Source organism: Arachis hypogaea, chromosome 1 (genome assembly GCF_003086295.3).
Source record: "Arachis hypogaea cultivar Tifrunner chromosome 1, arahy.Tifrunner.gnm2.J5K5, whole genome shotgun sequence".
Taxonomy (NCBI): domain Eukaryota; kingdom Viridiplantae; phylum Streptophyta; class Magnoliopsida; order Fabales; family Fabaceae; genus Arachis; species Arachis hypogaea.
Genome location: NC_092036.1, coordinates 107735342 through 107754620, shown reverse-complemented (window position 1 = coordinate 107754620; position 19279 = coordinate 107735342). Strand labels below are relative to the sequence as shown.

General features: G+C 34.1%; 1 protein-coding gene across 4 annotated transcripts; it reads right to left on the bottom strand.

The window, feature by feature from the left end:
- Positions 1-11318: 11318 nt before the first annotated feature.
- Positions 11319-17850, bottom strand: LOC112708277 (transcriptional corepressor LEUNIG). 4 transcript variants are annotated; one of them, XR_011865229.1, is made up of 18 exons: positions 17676-17850; positions 16896-16993; positions 16710-16819; positions 16163-16480; positions 15978-16072; positions 15784-15868; positions 15613-15688; positions 15025-15074; positions 14318-14617; positions 14043-14195; positions 13705-13935; positions 13344-13443; positions 13128-13237; positions 12830-12982; positions 12480-12632; positions 12268-12384; positions 11959-12190; positions 11319-11861 (listed from the first exon to the last, which is right to left on the bottom strand). XR_011865229.1 is itself a non-coding variant. In XM_025760467.3 (18 exons), exons 1-18 carry the CDS (start codon positions 17705-17707, stop codon positions 11718-11720), a joined length of 2529 nt encoding a protein of 842 aa, XP_025616252.1. In that variant the 5' UTR covers positions 17708-17850; the 3' UTR covers positions 11319-11717. The 4 variants fall into 4 exon arrangements, 2 of the variants coding, with proteins under 2 accessions (XP_025616252.1, XP_025616256.1); XR_011865230.1 differs by having other exon boundaries at positions 11959-12124; XM_025760467.3 differs by having other exon boundaries at positions 11959-12162.
- Between the last annotated feature and the right edge of the window lie 1429 nt (positions 17851-19279).

Here is a 19279-nt window from a genome sequence, read left to right as displayed (position 1 = left end):
TGGCTGTGAGACATTTTCATCCGCTTTCAATTAAACACCCATTTATTCTTGAATGCTCTTTTACCTTTCAGTAGCATCACCAATTCAAACGTATGATTCTCATGCAAGGATTTAATTTCTTCTTACATGGCCTTCAACTAATCTTCCTTATGCTCATCAGACATAGCTTCCTGGCAGCTCTCTGGCTCTCCAGTCTTAGTGTTCATCACATACTCATGAGGAGAGTATTTCTAAGAAGGATGACACTTTCTAGTAGATCTTCTCAATTCAGGCTCAACTGGTGGTTCAAGTAGAACTTCAACATCTGGTGAAACGTTTGCATTTGGTACCTCAAGTTGAGGTGTAGCTTCATCATGCAAATCATCACCATCATTATCAACTTATACATCTCTTCCATCAACAGGAGGTCTAGTGGAAGGACCAGGTTCATCATCAGCAGAAGTCTAACAGTTATTGTTGCTTTATCTGTCTTCTCAAAGTCTTCAATAGTTTGGTCTTCAAGAAAAATTACATCTCAGTTTCTAATTATTTTCTTGCTCACCGGATCCCATAATCTATAACCAAAGTCTTCGTGACCATAACTCATGAAGATATACTGCTTTGACTTTCCATTAGGTTTGGACCTTTCATCTCTTGGAATATGAACAAAAGCCCTGCAGTCAAACACTCGCAAGTGACTATAGGAGACATCTTTCCCTCTCCAAACTTTCTCTGGAACATCATCATTTAGTGGAACTGAATGAGAAAGGTTGATCAGATCTACTGCAGTTCTCATTGCTTCACCCCAAAAGGATTTAGAAAACTTTGCATGAGAGAGTATACACCTGACTCTATTATTGATAGTGCGATTCATTCTCTCTGCAAATCCATTATGTTGAGGAGTCTTAGGAATCGTCTTCTCAAGCTTGATCCAATGTCCTTTACAATACTCTTCAAATGGACCCCTATATTCACCACCATTATCTGCTCGAATACATTTCAATTTTCTTCCTGTTTCTCTTTCAACACTTGCATGAAAATGTTTGAAGATATCGAGCACCTGGTCTTTAGATTTCAAAACAAAAGCCTACACTTTTCAAGAATATACATCAATAAAAGTAACAAAATCTGATGCACCACCTAGTGTCTTAGCATCCATAGTACAAACATCAGTGTGAACTAAATCTAGAACATGTGATCTCTTATGAGGTCTAGAACTATGAAATGATACTCTAGCATGTTTTCCAACAAAGCAATGAGTACAAGTATTTAAAGTTATACCTTTCACTAGAAGTGAATGCTTCTTGGCTAAACCGCTTAGTCCTTTCTTGCTCAAGTGACTAAGACGTATATGCCACAAATCAGAAGAGGAATCATCAGCTACATTTACCTCTTCTTTGCATAACTTTACTTGTAATTGGTAGAGAGTAGTGAGACTATTGTCTTCTTTAGCAACAATGAGAGCCTCTTTGGTAATCTTGCATTTTTCACTACCAAAGGAAGTGCAATACCCCTCTTGATCCAATGCCTTCACTGAAATAAGATTGAACCGCATATCTGTTGCATGTCTAACATTCTTCAACTGCAACTTGCATTCCATGTTGGTTTTAAGCCACATATCACCCATACCAATGATATCACACACTCCTTTATATATCTCCCAATTTGATCTTGCCAAAATTTTCAACAGTATAGGAAGTGAAAAATTCACTCCTGGGAGTGACATGACATGAGGCACCAGAGTCCATAATCCAAGTAGAATCATCACAGACAAGATTCACATAATTTTCATCATATGTGACAAGGACATCTCCATAAACAATAGCAGTAGTTTCTTTATTACTATATTTACCTTTGTCTTTGTTTCTTTTTCTTGATTGTTCTCTTTTCAAGATCCTACAATACCTCTTGATATGCTCCGGCTTGCCACAATGGTGACAAATGAACTCCTTTCTTGGCTTGTACTTTTTTCTTGACTTGCTTCGACTCTCTAACTTGTCAGAACTGTGAGGTTTTTTACTTTGACTTCTCCTCCGTGACTCTGAAACAAGTGCTTCTAATTGGGAGGAGGCATTACTCAAACCTCGCTCTCTTTTTCTGACTTCTTCATTCAACATGCTCTCTTTAACTATTGCTAATATCAACTTTTCTTTTGGAGCTGAGTTAGTCAGTGTCACAACTAGAACTTTTCAACCATCAAAAAAAGAGCTCAACAACAACAAGGCTTGTAACTCATCATTCAAAGTGATTTCATTATTTGTCAGTTAGTTCACCGTCTCCTGAAAAATGCTCAAGTGCTCCGGCATTGATTTACCTTCAATATACTTCATATTGACAAGTTTTCTAATCAATAATGCTTTGTTTTGCACATTCTTTCTCTCATATAACTCATTCAATTTCTTCCACATCTTCTCAGCATTCGTTTCGGTGTCAACATATGGATACACGCTAAGATCAAGCCATTGCCTAATCAAAGCAACTGCCTTCCGATTCAACTTCTTCCATTCAGCATCAGATTTGGTATCTTTGGATTTATGCCCCTCCACAGGATCATATAAGTCTTTGCTATACAACATATCTTCCATGAGAATCTTTCAAATCGAGTAATTTTGGGAATTCAATTTGATCATATTTGGTCCATGAGTATTTTTCTCCATTTAATTAGCACAGAGATAAACAACCAAGGCTCTGATACCACTTTGTTGAAAAAATTAAGATTCAATAAGAACCTGTCTAACAGCGAAAGTACCAAAAATAATTTTCCCACAACCTGTGCAATTAAATAGACAATACCAAATATACTCAAAGCAACAAATATAATAGAAGAAAAATAATCAAACACCAAAATTTCATCGTGAAAAAACTCCTAAAAGAGGGACAAAAAATTCACGGGACCTAATCCAGTAAAATTTACCATTATCAAAATCATGGGTACACAATCAGTCTTTCTAGTGACACTAGACATATCAACAAGCAACAAAATACATCATCAAAACTGATGAAATTAATATAAACCCTCTATAAAAGCAGGTATCTCAAATCAGACAAAAGAGAAGGTAATACAACTAGCAAGTTATATCCTAATGTTCATCTCTATACTAGGAATAACATACTAAAATTTCATAAGAAACAGAGCAAGTTTACCGGTTCAATCGGAGCATATTTTAACTACCATTTTCCTTTCTTTTTCTTCTTCTCCTTCGACAATGAAAACTTTCCTCTCTCTCCCTCACGGTTTCTTTTGTTTCTATTTAAAAAAAATGAGAGACTTGACACACTCTCTCTCCATGGCCTAAAAGCCACTTTCTTTCTTTTTTTTTGTTTTTAATTTGTGGACTACTTAATTGGGGACCCACTAACATTTTAAAGCACCCTACTCTGTCATGATTTCTGTCAAAAGAGAAAATAATTATTTATGACCATAAAAAATTTGACTGCTGACAAAATTAATCATGAAAAAATTAAATTGACGTTGTACTCATAAAAGATTAATATCGTTTGACAAAAATATCCAATCGTTAAAATTAAAATTTACTCTATTAAAATTTTTATAAAATTCTCAAAATACACTTTTAATCACCTTTTCTATTTTCACTACTCTTCAACCACTTTTCAAAACAAGAACCAAAATTCACCCCCTCACTCTCATCTTCATAGTCCTCTTTCACTCATTTGAACCAACCCAAGCATACACTCACAAAGCAACTCACCACTTTACCAAACTCTCAATGATTAAGACCAACTCTCAATGTACATATTCACATCTCCATCCCCACTTTAACATAAAATCAGTTCAAAATACTAAATTCAGAACGGAAAAAACACACAGCAGTCAGACGTTGGTGGCGAGAAAAAGTAGATCTAGCAGGGTGTTAGAGATGACTGGATGTGGCTGAGCCAGGAACAATGGAACCGCTATAGATGCATCCACATTGTATGCCTTTTCCTGAACCACAGCCTCACTCGCCGCGTGTGGTTGTGGTGGAGTCATATATGCGGTTGCTAGTTGTTCACGTTCATCACAATCCACCACCGGGGCTAGAGATTGGAGGCCAAGGTGCTAGTGCTAGTGTTCCGCCGGATATGATGCAGTACCCTCATCCCGTAGGCCCGACGACGGCAAAGGTAAGGAGAATGCAGGCAGCGAGAAGGGATAGAGTGAGAATTCTAAAGAAATAAATGACGTCAGCGAGGGTTCATACATTCGGGTTCGAACGTATGGAGAATGCAGGCAGCGAGAAAGGACAGAGTGAGAATTCTAAAGAAATAAATGACGTCAGCGAGGGTTCATACATTCGGGTTCGAACGTCGTCAAATTACTATGTGAAGTCAAAACCAGCAAGTTACTGTCAATTTGGGACTCACCATCAGAGAATTTTTTTGGTGGCGTTTGCTTTGATATCTCGGATGTGCCAATTCATGAGGTTGCCGCTATGATTGAGTAAGTGAGGTTGAGCCATTAAGAGTAGCAGTTGAGAGATTAAGCAGTTAAGAGTGGTGAGTGAGAAAGAACGAACGAGGAAAGTGAAGTGAGGGCTAAGGATTGTTATTAGGGTTGTATGATGGAAAAATTTAAGTCAAAATATTGAGATGGAGAAGGTGATGAAAATATTTTAGAAATTTTATAAAATTTTTAATGGAATTAATTTTAAAATTAACGATTGGATATTTTTGTCAAACGATATTAATCTTTCATAGATATAACATCAATTTAATTTTTTTATGATTAGTTTTGTCACCAATCAAATTTTTTATGATAAAAAATGACTATTTACTCATGTTAAAACGATAATATAATTTTTTTGTAAATTGTGATAATAACATTTTTTGTCTTGTGACAATTTATATAAATTATAAAAGAGGATATATAAATAATAAATTTCAGTTTAGAATATTCTGATAATATAGATTTTTTTTAAAAAAATTGTTGGTAAAAAAATAACCTCTTAAAAATATGAACTATAAATAAGTCTTTGAATTATTTAAAAATATAATAAAAATAATAAATAAATATTATATTTTTATAAATAAAAAATATTTTTATAAATAAAAAAATATTTTTTATTTAACAAATATATATATATATATATATTTGATCCAAATTTTTGTTATGATATTTAACTATTTAAAAAATACACACAAAAAATAAAATTTATATTTTATTTTATTTTTTTATTTTATTTCATTTGATTCAGTTTGTGATATTTCACTTATATAGAAACGAAATATTTAAGTAAAATATTTGCTTTTTTTATACATAAAGTTGCAAAATTTGACTATATATATATTTGTCAATGAAATATCAAAATTGTACATAAAATAATAAAATTTAAAATTTTACACAAATTAAAAATATTTTAGATAAATAAAAAACGAGCAAAATTAAGAATTTTAACATTATTTTTCATAATCTTTTAATAAGCTTTCAATCCCATACAATTAATGATAACATATATGCATTTAAAAAGCTAATTTAAAAAAAAACCATTGTGAACTAAGTTCAGCTAAGTATTGAAAAGAAAAAACTTTTATTTTTTGTGAGATGAAAAATGGCATGTCAGTTGACATATGTCATTTTATATGATGCAAGATTTTCTCAGGTGGTTAGATTGGACATTTTCATCTATTCCAAACTGAAAAAAGAAGAACTCGTTGCAGGCGTTTCGTGGACTTTCCATGATTAGTGTGCATAATTGCATATCATTTTTATTTAATGAATCTTGATCACATATATTATTTAATATAAATTTCAATAGTTGTTGTTTCGGTGGTTACTTAAAAATTAAAATAGAGTAGTTTTTTGGGCTTGAACGTGAAGTCCAGATTTTTTTTGGACAGCGTTCGATTTCTGTTGGTGTCGAGGTGCTGTCGTTCGAGTTTTTTGTGAGAAGATGGGAGATGGTGCCTGTAAGGGATTCCGATACTTAAGTTAGAAAGGATTTTAAGCAGGTTTTTAGTAGATTGGGTTTTGAATATACCTAAGTGTGTCAATATATTTATAGTAAAAAAATAACCACCTTTTAGAGTAATTCCACTTTTAAAACTGGATAATTGTTTCCTTTTTGTAGGGAAGTTGTTGATATCTCCCTTCTAGATAAGTGGGAGATATCTTAGGAGTTAGCTTACTTATTCAAATAAATAGAGTTGAACTGTCGTCGTCGCCTCCGACCTCTTTGAGGTTGAGTAGGTGTAGAGGAGGCATGATCCTTGTGTGGGACTTTATTCTTTTTGGGTTTGGCTATTTCTTTGGGTCAAGGTATGAACAGTGCCCTGCTCAAGTCCAATCTTTACAAGGTCAGACCCAAGTATTCGTGGATCAAATTTATTCCTTATAGATTAGCGCCTTAGGTTGGACAGACTGCCTTTCCGAGATCACGTCGAGTGTTCGACGTGTTTTAAATTAAAAGACATTACATCTTTTCATATGTTGCACACATTATTTGGTAACCGTGTGCCATAAATGAGGGGTCGTGAAATTACCCTTTTTTCCCTAGTGTCTTACAAATATTTAAATTCAGTTCTTTTTCTTCTTTTTCGTCTTTCTTCTGAAAATGTTTGCGCTCATTTCTTTCTTTCCACAAATCTCTTCAACTTCTTTTTCTGCAACCATTTGTCCTTCAAGATTTTCTATATCTTGAGGCTTAGAAGGCTTTGTCTGTAGCTTTTGAGAGAAATGTTCGTGTTTTGCTGCTGGTGTGTGTTTCGTTTCGTTTTTCAATTAAAGTTGGTCTTTGCCATTCCCTTTTATTTTTTGCGCCTTTATTCTTGGCTAGATAATGTGCTTCTGGTTTTGAATTCATTTTTGTTGATTTGGCAATGATTCTTTGTTTATTTGATGGTTCTGTGTCGTATTCATTTGAGAATTTGCTTCTTTCTTAAACTTTTGTTGTTGTCACTGAGAAACTGAGTGGGGTTTTACTTAATATTGCCCCCAAATGGTTCCATGTTTTCCATTAAAGATGGGACCATTTTTGTATCCGTATATTTGTTTGGCATACGAAGGGTTGTAAGAACTAGGCTCACAACATGTCCTCTAAAATCCCATCCGACCTGACTTGGGTAGATATATTTGTACTTACTCCCGTTCCTGTTATTTTTTGAAATCATTCGTAGACATCATAAGTTATGTTTAAATCGAGAAGATTAGAAAACATACGAAATTATAGTTGTCAATCCTAAAGAAAGGGTCTGTTTTCCCCGACTTGATAAGTCAGAGTATCATTTCATCTATGTGTTGCTTTTTCACAAAATTAGAAGTTAGCCTTCCGTTTTTTGACTTTGAATCTAAGGTCCTTAAGGTCTGTAATGTTGCCCCTTCCCAGCTGCATCCTAAATTCCTAATTCTTGGAGTTTCTTGAAAATATATCAACTTCTTTGTCAGGAACTTGACATCCTTTCTTCTCTTAAGGTCTTCTTTTATCTTTTTGTCCTCACCAAACCTTTTAACTCCAAGAAACACGGATGGATCTACTTTCGAGTTGTTCATGGGAGGAAGATTTTTGCCATTTTTGATGATTCTTTCCATGTCTTTAAAAATTATTTTTTAAGATCCGTTCTGTTGAGGGTGTCCGACCTTTCTTTCTGGGTGAGAGAGATGAGCCTCTTTCTCCTTTGTACTGGGAAGAACACCTCATAATAGTTAAGTATAATTTGGATTACTTAAATGAGGTTGAGGAGAGCGTAGTCAGCTTGTTCCATAAGTGTTGGGGCCGAGCTCTTTATCTAGATACCAAAAAATTTTTAGAAAATCCAAGCTAACTTCAATTCGAACTAGGTAGCCTTCTTTTTCATTTCCTAAAGTCACAAAAAATCTGGAAAACGGTAAAAAGAAACTATACCAAATCCTAATAACAAACTTCATTACACTATTTTAATTAATAATTTCATAAACTATTTACCAAAAAATCCTAAACACACATAAAAATCATAATAAAATTAAAAAAATGCCAAACTTATCTTTGATTGTAGCTACAGGATGCTGGAGCAATGATGGTACCAGTAGTGATGGCGACACCGACGACAGTGGCCACCAAGAACAGCGACGGCATTCCCAACCTCCCCAACCGTGACCGACAACTCTAAGGACGACAACATGATGCGGCGGTGGCACCAGCTCCGGTTGGTGACGGCGACGCCAGCATCACCTCCTCCGACGCTGGAGCACGAGCAGTGAGAAAGAGGGAACTAGAGAGAGAGAGAGAGAGAGAGAGAGAGAGAGAGAGAAGATTCATGTTTGAATCTAATACTACTTTACCGTCGAATTTATCGTCAGATTAATCCGACGGTAAATTGGTGCAACGCAGTGTTTTATTAAATTCACTTACCGTCGGTTAAAATCGTCTGTAAATCGATCGGTAAGTGTGGCGCCAACAAAATGATATTTCGCGCCACTAATCACAGTCGGGATTAGCGTCGGATTGCACAATCCAACAGTAAATACTTTCGGAAAATCTAAGCTACCTTGTATCCGACCAAAATTCGCCGGTAAATTAGCCGCTAATTTCCGACGGTAAATCCGACAATATTCACCATTTTTCTTGTAGTGTAGATTGGGTTCTAAATATACCTGAGTGTGTCAGTATATTTGTAGAAAAAAAAGATAACCACCTTTTAGGGTAGTTCCACTTTTAATGGTGGATAACTTTTCTCTTTTTGTAGGAAAGTTGTTGAGATCATAGTTATCAGAACTGAACCGACAATCGATCCAGTCAAACTACTAGGTCATTGGGTTACTGGTTCAACCGGTGACTCACAAGTTGAACCGGTAGATCCAATCATAACTAAATAATTATATAAAATTTAATTTTTTCATAATAATTTTTTTATATTAAATTAATTTATTTTCTAATTCATTAATTAAATAGTATCTATTACATTATTCAAATATATGTTGAAAAATAATAATATTAATAGATGTCATATAATTATCAATAACAAAAAATATTATGATTAATAAAAAATTTTACTTTTCTTTTTTAATTTATAGATATTTAACAAAGTTTAATATTTTAATAATTACATATAATTAAAAAATAATTAATTTAAAAAAGAGTAAATATAAAATAAAAAATAAAATTAATATGAACGCTACTCATTAGAATAAAAAGACAAAAGAATAAAAGATATCTTAAATTAACATGACTAAAAGAGTTAATACATAAAGTTATTAATTAGAATATGTCTAATAGTTTGTAATATATTTATAAAGAGATAAATACTAAATTGGTACCCAAAAGATTTCGGCGCTGAAAAAATGGTACCTAACTTTTATTATTGACAAAATAGCCCCTAAAAGATTTTAAAATTTGACAAAATCACCCGGCCGTGAAAGAATGATGTCACAGTAAACGGAAAACACTGATGTGGCCGTCGGAAGAGAGCTCCGACGATGGTAGAGAGCTCTGGCGACATTCTTCTTCTTCTTCTCAACACACCGCTGCGTGCCCTTTCGCCATGGTAGCTGAAGAAAAAGACTGCCATGGCATGCCGCTGCACCTCGCCACGTTCTTCATGTTCGCCGCTTCCTTTTCAACATGCCGTTGCATCCCCTTTCGCGTTCCCTTCCGCCATGGAAGTATCTCACCGCGTTCTTGTGTTCGCCGCTTCTTCTTCTTCAACATGCCATTGCGTCCTTTCTGCGTCCCCTCCGCCATGGTAGCACCTCGTCGCTGCGTCCCCTTCTGCCATGTCAAAGAAGAAGAAGTGGCAAAGAAGAAGAAGAAGTGTCCCCTCCACCATGGCAACACCTTGCTGCTGCATCCCCTTTCGCCATGGCAAAAAAGAAGAAGAAGAAGAAGACGGAAACGTCGTTAAAGCTCTCTGTCATCATCGGAGCTCTCTTACGATGGCCACATCAGCATTTTCCGTTCACTGTGACATCATCTTTTTACGGATGGGTGATTTTATCAAATTTTAAAATCTTTCAAGGGCTATTTTGTCAATAAAAAAAGTTAAGTACTATTTTGTCAGCACCAAAATCTTCCGGGTACCGATTTGGTATTTACCTTATTTATAAAAAGGCACAATATAATACAAAGACTAAACTTGGTCTAGTGGTTGAAGGCTCCTTTACATTTTGAAGGTGCTTGTCCGGTTAGAATGTAACCCGAATCGGTGTATGTTCCGGTTCACTAATTTTTCGGTCAAACCGGCTAGTCCTGTCCGAGTTTGATAACTATGGTTGAGATCTCCCTTCTAGATAAGTGGGAGATATCTTACGAGTTAGCTTACTTATTCAAATAAGTAGAGTTAAACTACCGTTGTTGCACCCGAAGGTGTAGAGAAAGCATGATCTCTTGTGTGGACCTTTATTCTTTTTGGGCCTGGTTATGTCTTTAGACCACGATATGAACAGTTATAAAAGTTGAAATATCATATTCCAAACAAGTACAAGGCGTATGTAAAAATTGAAATATCATATTCCAAGCAAGTACAAGGCGTATGTGAATATCTTCTGTTTGTTTTATTAAAAAATTAGTATATATACTCGTGCGATGCACAAAAAATATTTATTTTCTTGTATTTATATTTAAAATGTTTTTTAAAAATAATTATCATGAACATATTTAATTTATGTAAAATAATTTTATATATTGTCTTTAATACAAATACTAAATAATAGTATAATAAAAAAATACATAATAATAATATATTGGTTGTACCTTCAATGTTTTGTGTTACAAAAATTTATCTTGATTGTAATAGTTTAACTAGTATATATTATATTCAATGATTATTCTATCTTATTTTTTTCATTATTTGTAGTCATCATTATTTACTATTTCAATTTTAGATGAAAAGGAAGAGGAGGAAGAAGGTAACCTTCACAAGATTTGGGAGGGACCAATGAATGTTAAAGTTAAATAAAGAGAGAGACCAAATTGGGTCCAAATTGCAATCTTGCCGGCAAAGTTAGCTGTTGCATAGTCCAGCGTGACACATGATCGCCACATCAGCCTAAAATAGCTGAGTCATCACCAAAAAGATGTCCATGAACCATTATAGTAAAATTGGAACTTCAAAAACCAAATTGGATAATCACGTAAATCTCAAAAATCATTATATAATAAAATTGAAATCTCGAAAATCAAATTGAATAATCACATAAATTGAATAATCACGTAAATCTCAAGAATCATTATAGATATTTACTCAAACGCAACACATTTAGGAAAATGGACAAATTGAAGACCAAAACATACAAAAATAACACATCACCAAAATCATATTTTTTGTATACAAAAAATTACTCACCAAATCAGTCATTTAAAATATGAATATACAATAGTAAATAAAAAACGCACTTTATTAAGAAAAATAACAGAGACATACACAAGGAAAAAAAGAAAGTAAAATACTTCTATAATTAATCATCACTATTTCAATTTCAGTATTTGCACTGAGGTTTACCAATTACCACACCATAGTATAAACCCTAGTGTGTTTCTATTTTAAAGTTGAGGAGTATGAAAATTCATCAAACCGATTGTATGCCTACTATGAGCTATAAGAGGGACTGAGCCAAAATCCAAAACATATCTAAAATTTCTCAAGTTACCTATGCAAATATCCCTCCCAAAAAAGGACCTATACAAGCATGTTAGGAACTAAGATGACCTATATAGTATATACAATATATAAAATATATATTAAAAAATTTGTAAATATAGGTCTCATGAATACTAAAAAATATCCCTATAGTTATTGTCAATGCCATTGATAATGAAGAAGTTGCATTTTCAGTTCCAGATCTTGAAATGCTTGTCATGACTAGTTGAAGCAACCAAACCATTAACACTAGATACTGCCAAGGATGATACAAGCTTTTCATGAGCAGCCAGTGTCAATGTCTTGTTCTGAACAAAGTCCCACAGCTCAATTGCCTGAAACAAGTATCCATCATTTCAGTCAACACAAAAGCTTGTCGAAAAAGTAAGTCGGAAATGATAACATTAGAAATCACAAAAAAGTCAAACTTACTTCATTGCAGCCAATGATCAGAAAAGGATAGAAGGGGTGGAAGGCACAGGTGTTGAATTTGTTCCTGGATGCATTGAGTTCATGAATGCACTCCCCTTTGCTACTTGATCCAACTGTCCATACCCTAACAAGATCATCACTAAGAGATGCTAGATATTTTCCAGAACTGTTCCAGCAAACCGAACGGACAAGGTTATTATGGCCCTGAAATCAGCACCAGAACAAACAAGGTCTGACAAATAATGGATAAAAACAGAATCAAGAAATCAAAAGGCAATCTTCATAATAAGGTCAAAATCCAAAACTGACCTGTAATTTGAGTGTGCAACCGAGGGTTTCTACATCAATAATGGAAATGAGATTATCTACTGCAGCTGCAAGAAGCCTTCCCAAACGAGGTTGAAATCTCATCTGAGTTACGCCACCCTGATAATTAGGAGATTAAAAAAATGGTTCGGCGAGACAGTAATAATATCCTGGGATCAGCGTCACAATTTACGTTGAGAATTGAGACTATATACCTTGTAAACCCCAGCACAACCATCGTTTTTAATACTCCAGTATCTTATCTCATTATTGTCACAAGAGAAAATAAGGTCGTCTTTACTAGGGTGAAAGTCTAGTGACATCACAGTTGAACCATGTCCTGTGAATGTTCGAAGAGAATAACCAGGCTGCAAAGCATATGGATCAAAATAATCAGATAAATAGAACAAATGGCCATTTAAGAAACACCTAAACTGATGATATAAGAAAAATCTGACAATAGATACTTTATCATTAAAATAAAAACACTTAATTTCTAAATCTAAGTTAATAGAACTTCACTTAAAAAATAATTTGATTTTGACCAATGAAAATTATGACTTACATTTTCAGTATCCCAAATCCGAACAGTTTTGTCAGCTGAGGATGTAGCAAGGCGCGATGTCCTTGAAGAACTAAATCGAACATCGGTTATCAACTGAGTATGTTCATCTAGTGTCGACTTCAGGTTAAACGATTCTGTGCACCACAAAGATACCTGCATCGCAGAAAAGTATCATCAGAGAAATTGATTTTACCATATACTAACAAATTTAAAGCAATTAAACAAAAGCTTCTTCCAACAATCACTGACTGTAAATTTGGTCATTCCATGGTTGACGTAAGATCAGTCTAGCACCTACCTTTTTATCATGGCCACCAGTAGCAAACAGTTTTCCATCTGATGAGAAGTGGCAACACTCAACTTTATGTGTGCTTGCCATAACACATTTAGTCTCTTTGAATGAGAATTCTAATGCATCAAATTTAAATTATTAGGACTTTTCATATAAGCATGCAAAAAATTTATTCATGAGTACCTATTAAATTAGGATATTGATCTATCAGATTTATCATACCTTTGCCAATCTTATCTCTAGGGTCTGCATCATCAGCAGAAAAGAGCGACTCAACATTGTCACTGAAAGTTCCGTCACCAATAAGGCAGTCCATATCAGCCTGCAAATAATAGTAATAAGAATTCAATTACGTGCCAATCATGTAGTTTATACGAAGAATCACATGCTCAATGAAACAACATTCAGAAAATAGTACATGCTAATTTTATTTACTCCCATGTTTCTTGTTTTATTTAGGGGCCACAATATAAGCAAATTTTCTCAAATAAAGAATATAAGTTTTGCAGGCCATCTTTGGTGATATAAGAGAGAGAAAAAACTTATCTAGAAAGGCCAAAGGATTTATTTAGAGGTCTCTAACCAGTTGATTTTGGGCCGATGTAAGTGATCCCAAGCTATCAGTACCAAACATAAGCAATGACTTGGAAGATGGAACATTCTGTTGCAGATTTGGCACATCTCCGAGCGTTTGTGTAGATGGTGTTGAAGGTGAACTGGTAGATGGTCCTGTGGTGGTTGCTGTTCCAGAACTATTGGCAGGACCAGAAGATGATGCTTGCTTTCGCTTTCGGCCAACTTGAGTTTTGGAAGCCTTAAATTAACCCGCATGCAAACACATCACACAAGTTAGTTAAAAATGTAGATAATAATTATACATGTTGCTGCACTAATATTGCTCAAAGGTGGCATAATGAAAACCTGATCATTTCCTTGTAAGGTGGACATGCACCCATCTTGTGTATTGCTCCCGGAACCAATTTTTCCTTGCCGCTGGAGATTCTGCAACTGCTGGTTTGAAGGAGGATGCTGCAGATGTTGTTGAAGCTGGTGACTGCTGTTTTGCATTTGTTGCTACAAAATTCAGTTTAATGAAACAGAGTGAGTAGTTTGCAGAAGCTCAAACACAATGCCAGATGGAATAGATTTAAGTTCTGGAGAAGTTAATCCAATTCAGCTACATAAGCAGGTGTAACCTTAAGGAACATATCTGTATCCGGATGAGTCAACATCGGAGAACACACTTGTGCAGCCAACACATTAGGAATTGAGTCATATGCTGAATTCGGTCGTCCATCTTTCACAAGACCCATATTTGGATTATTAAGAAGCATCCTGAGTCTTCTGTTCTCAAAATCAGTGGCAGAGGGGGAACCTACAGCATGTTGTTGTGCCTGAAGTATAAGTTGCTGCTGCACTGAAAGATGATTGAGAGAATGTGGAGGCTGCATCAAATTATTCTGCTGAAGAAATTCTGAGCGAAGCTGATCCAGTCCCTAAAATGTCAAAAAGTGGGATTGCTTGGGGAGTGTAATGAACATAATGCACCTAACAAAATTATCTAGGTGAATATATGAAACATTGACTTTAGAAAGATAGCTTATATTCTTGTTCTTTTGTTAATTCCATAGAAACAAGAAATTTGAAGCACAAATTAATTAATAAACTAAAAAAAAATCATAACACAACCATTCTTGGAATTTTCCATTTCAAATCACTTATATCTCCTGCGGCATAACAGAGGCCAACTGTGTAGTACCGCAGACTGTACCATGCGACACTGCTGAAACTAAATGCTATTTTTTCCTTACGTTTGACAAATCAATGAACCAGTAAAGACAGACCAGCAAAAGAAAAAACAATTAAATAGCAGAACAATAATTTTAAAGAGAATAAGTCTTACTGCTAGAGGCCATCCCTTCAGAGTCAAATTGCTACAACCTTGATTTGAACCTGAAATTGAGAACAAATGTCAACCGAAAATCAAAGAAAAATCCCAATATCATATAAGTACTAGTACTATATAATGCAGATGAAGATAGAGGAAATATCTTTAATGACACATGCAGCATATAAAGAAACTATGCACCAAAGCAGGGAACATTAAATATTTCAAGAATGGAAGGCAATGAATTCAAATCAGGGTTAAGCCGTTAAGGTATTCATTTATCAGTTTCCTTAGAAAGCTCAGAAACAATATGGAAATATTGCATTAATTTTGAATCATCTTCTGTATCGAAATAAAGCATGTGTCTCAAGAGTAGAGTGTATGTTCAAGATAATGGGAAGTGTAAAATCATGTATTTTTTTTATCAACATTATAATATATCTTTAGGTTAGAAAACAATGGCATGCAATTTCTTAAGATCTTAAGATTGGTTGTATTTACCATTACAGGTGCCAAAGTGTAAGCTTTCCAACGCATCGGAAATCTAGCTAGTAAAGTAAGCATGGGAATAATAGAAACTACAATTTGAAAACAAACCAGTACCATGTCCACCAACAAAGGATCCATCTGGTATAACAGCTTGAGGTCTAACCATTGGATTCATATCACTTTTCATGTCCTGTTTCATGACAAATGACCAGTAAATAAAAACTTATATATAAAATCAAATGGGGATAGCACATATGCTAAGGCAAAGATAATGTTTGAAATTACCAGAGATCCTGGAAGATGCTGGTTCTGATTTTGAACTTGTTGAAGACTGCCTTGTAAAATGTTAGGTGCACCGAGAGACGTTTGACTGCAAATAGAATTCGAGAACTTGTAAATTCAATCCAATATGAGATACGCATCCAGAACACAGATGATATGAATAGCAATATTCTCATAAAGATGAGATTGGTAGAGACCCTGTAGCCTGGCCACCAGTTGTCACTGCTACTCCTTTCAACAATGAGGCATGATTTGGGTCCAGAAGCTGGCCAACATTACCACTTCCCTTTTGCTGCAAAATGAACAGTATAAACATGTGAAGCAAAATTTGTGAAGAGGACGCGCACCACTAGCATATTATAATCGCAAATAAACTACGTACCTTGAGAGCAACATCATCTAAATCATCTCTCTGGAGTGGCAACTTCAACCTGTCCTCATACACTCTTGTTGCCATAGCATTAGAAGTTGCACGTTTCTGCCTGATTGAAGGATCATTGTTAATAGGACGGATACTGCTGCCACTAACAAGCTGAGCCCTAAGCTGCTGCTGCCGTTGCTCCTGTAACTGCTGCTCCTGTTCCTGCTGCTGAGCATATCTCTGCATATAGAGCTGCATTTGCATTTGTTGTCTCTGATTTGGATTCTGAAGCTCTTGCTCTTGATGTTTTTGCAGTTCTCGAGCCTTACTTTGTTGGGTCTGTCGTTTTCAAATTTATACATGGCTCAATCATAGTCTTTGATCAATAATACATACTACACATATGAAACAGGTAGGCCCACATATATATATATAAAGGAAGAATTTCAATACTAAAAGCAGGAAAATACTGGCACACAGCATATGCTTCTTCACCTACAAGCAAATAACTAGAAGGATATCAAAGTAAATCCCAGAAGAAGCAGGGGGAATCAATACAAACTTCTACCTTGCTATAAATTGCTGCTGCTTCTGAGTGTTTCTGATCGGTCCTTGCAATATATATGTCCCAGAAAACAGACCACCACTCGAAGAGAAAACCACTAGGCGCATCTATTGCTGGAAGTATAAGTCAAATTCAACAAATTGGAACAGCATTGCATGAGCATATAACAACAGGGTCTTATTATCTTACCAACAGGGTCGGTCGACACATTTCCTTCGGCCTGGAATGCCCTGGCAGAAGCATGCAACTGCCTCTTCATCAGATAATCATAGATATACACATCCAGCCTGTTTTCAACACCCCCCACCCCCAAAAAAAAAAAATAAATAAATAAATAACAAAAACAAAAAAATAAAAGAAGAACTAATTAGAAAAGAGAAAAATAGAGTCAGCACAAGCTAGCAAACATGCAAAAGAAGCACAAACAAACTCTACGATCGCTAGAAAAACATAAAAGGTAGAATGTGTCATGGTTAGTTGATAGTTAGCATCACATTTAAGAAAAATACGAAAAAGGAATCCCAAATAGACTACACTAATGCGTGTACTACTAATTCACGTTCAAAATGAAACTAACAAGAACAAAACCAAAACAAGAAAAAAAGGAAAAAGAAAATACATGGAAAGAAACCACTCATACTAGGAACCTAAATGAACATTAAACCACGGATAATACATAAACCTTGCAACTCAAGCAGCTGCAAACTTCACCAAACAAAAGGGTGCAAAAAACCCCCCACAAAAGCCATCACAACAACACTGAAACCAAAACCCTAAGTCAAAAAAACCACATGTAACAAAAACCAAGTACGGCATCATCGCCAGAATCAAACGAACAAAACCCGTAACAGAGAAAACACAGCAACAAATAAACGAACAAGGAAACAAAAATAGAAAGTGCACAAGGAAATTGTAGAGAAAAGAACAGAACAATGCTGAGAGTTGAAGAGCAAGAGAGCATTTTTGCACATTTTATCAGCTTCCCAGTTGGCGTGAGACATGGCTTGAGATCAAAAGAGTGAAAAGATTTGATCTTGGCGACGAAAGGTTTGGTGGGTACGGCTATGGTGACTGAGTGTGTGTGTGTTTTTTCCCGCTATCACAAGGAGAAAGACAAACAAAGTTGCGTAGATTTTTTCTGAAACAAAATGGGGACACACAATAATAATAATATTATTAAAAAAAAAAGGCTCCCTTTTCAACCCTCTTTTTTATACACGTTTAAAAAATTATTATTATTATTTGTCTCATTGATAAATTGATAATCTGATGTGTTTCTAACATGTGATTTGATTGTGTGTTTGTCCCTAAAAAAAATAGCATCTTTTATTTATTCTTAACTGTACTATCATAGGATATTTGTTGTGGTTCAAGAAAGTGAAAAAAATATTATATATTCTAAATATTATTTTATACTACACTTTTATTTTATTAATTATTAATTTATTTAGAAAAGTCTTAATACTTGACTACTTGCACAACAAGGAACAGTGGCCATGCTATGAAAATGCTTTATTTGGAATTTTGGTCAGAGTAGTGCCTCGTGACTGTGCTCACTTTTTATTGCTGTCATCAACTCTTCTATTTTTTCTTTGTTTTGGTGTTTTTTTCCCTCTTTTTCTTTTTTCCCTTCTTACCATTTTGACGACCATAGACAATTGTCATTGACTTGGTAATTGAACCATCACAATTCACAAATTAATCGCATATTAGTGGACGGATCAAGAAATAATATTATAATATTAAAAAATTATAAAAAAAATTATATAATATAAAATGTATTATAAAAATATATCGACAGAAAATATATTTTAAAATATAAAAAATATGTATGTGTTTTTTATTAATAAAGTGATCGATTTTTCGTATCATAAAATTTATCGATAATAGAATTTGTATCAAATTTTTTAGTAATTTTCTTTTAATATAATTAAAAGATAATTAGCAAGAAATTCATTTTTTATTTTATTTTTGAATTATTTTTCACAACATTCATAATTGAAAAATATCTCATAGTTATAGTAATTGAAATATAGAGAATTAATATCAAATGAACCAAGAAAGAGACTCACAAGAAGAAAAAAATTTCACTTTATGAGATTTAAAAATTTTTATTTAGTTTAAAAATATTAATAATAATATCTTTTTAGATTTTTTTAACATTATTACTTACTTTTTAGATATTAAAAATTATTAATATTTAAGTTAGATTAGACTTTTATTTATATTAAATTAAATACTAAATAATTTTTTTAAAAAATTAAATCACACTTAATAACTTATTAATTATTACTATTAATTTTTTTTTTAAAAAGTTGAGAGTCGAAGCCTCCACTCGCCTCCTGTATGTCCGTCCCTGCATATCACAATTAATATCTAATCCCCATTTGTAAATACTCATTTTCAAACTTTCATCGAAATCCCATTCAATATTAATACAATTTTCAAATTTTTTATCTCCTATAAGGCAAAAAAAAAATTATTATAGTTAAAAATAAATAGTTTCTAAAACGTTATAATAAACAGAATTTATTTATCTTGTGTTCTAAGAAAATATTTTAAAATTAAAAAAA

Coding starts and splice junctions, on each gene's coding strand:
- LOC112708277 (XM_025760467.3), bottom strand. CDS start 17,707: ATGTCTCACGCCAACTGGGAAGCTGATAAAAT. Junction 13,936..14,042: donor CCTTACAAGGAAATGATCAG/GTTTTCATTATG, acceptor GGTTAATTTAAG/GCTTCCAAAACTCAAGTTGG. Junction 13,238..13,343: donor TAGAGATAAGATTGGCAAAG/GTATGATAAATC, acceptor TTGATGCATTAG/AATTCTCATTCAAAGAGACT.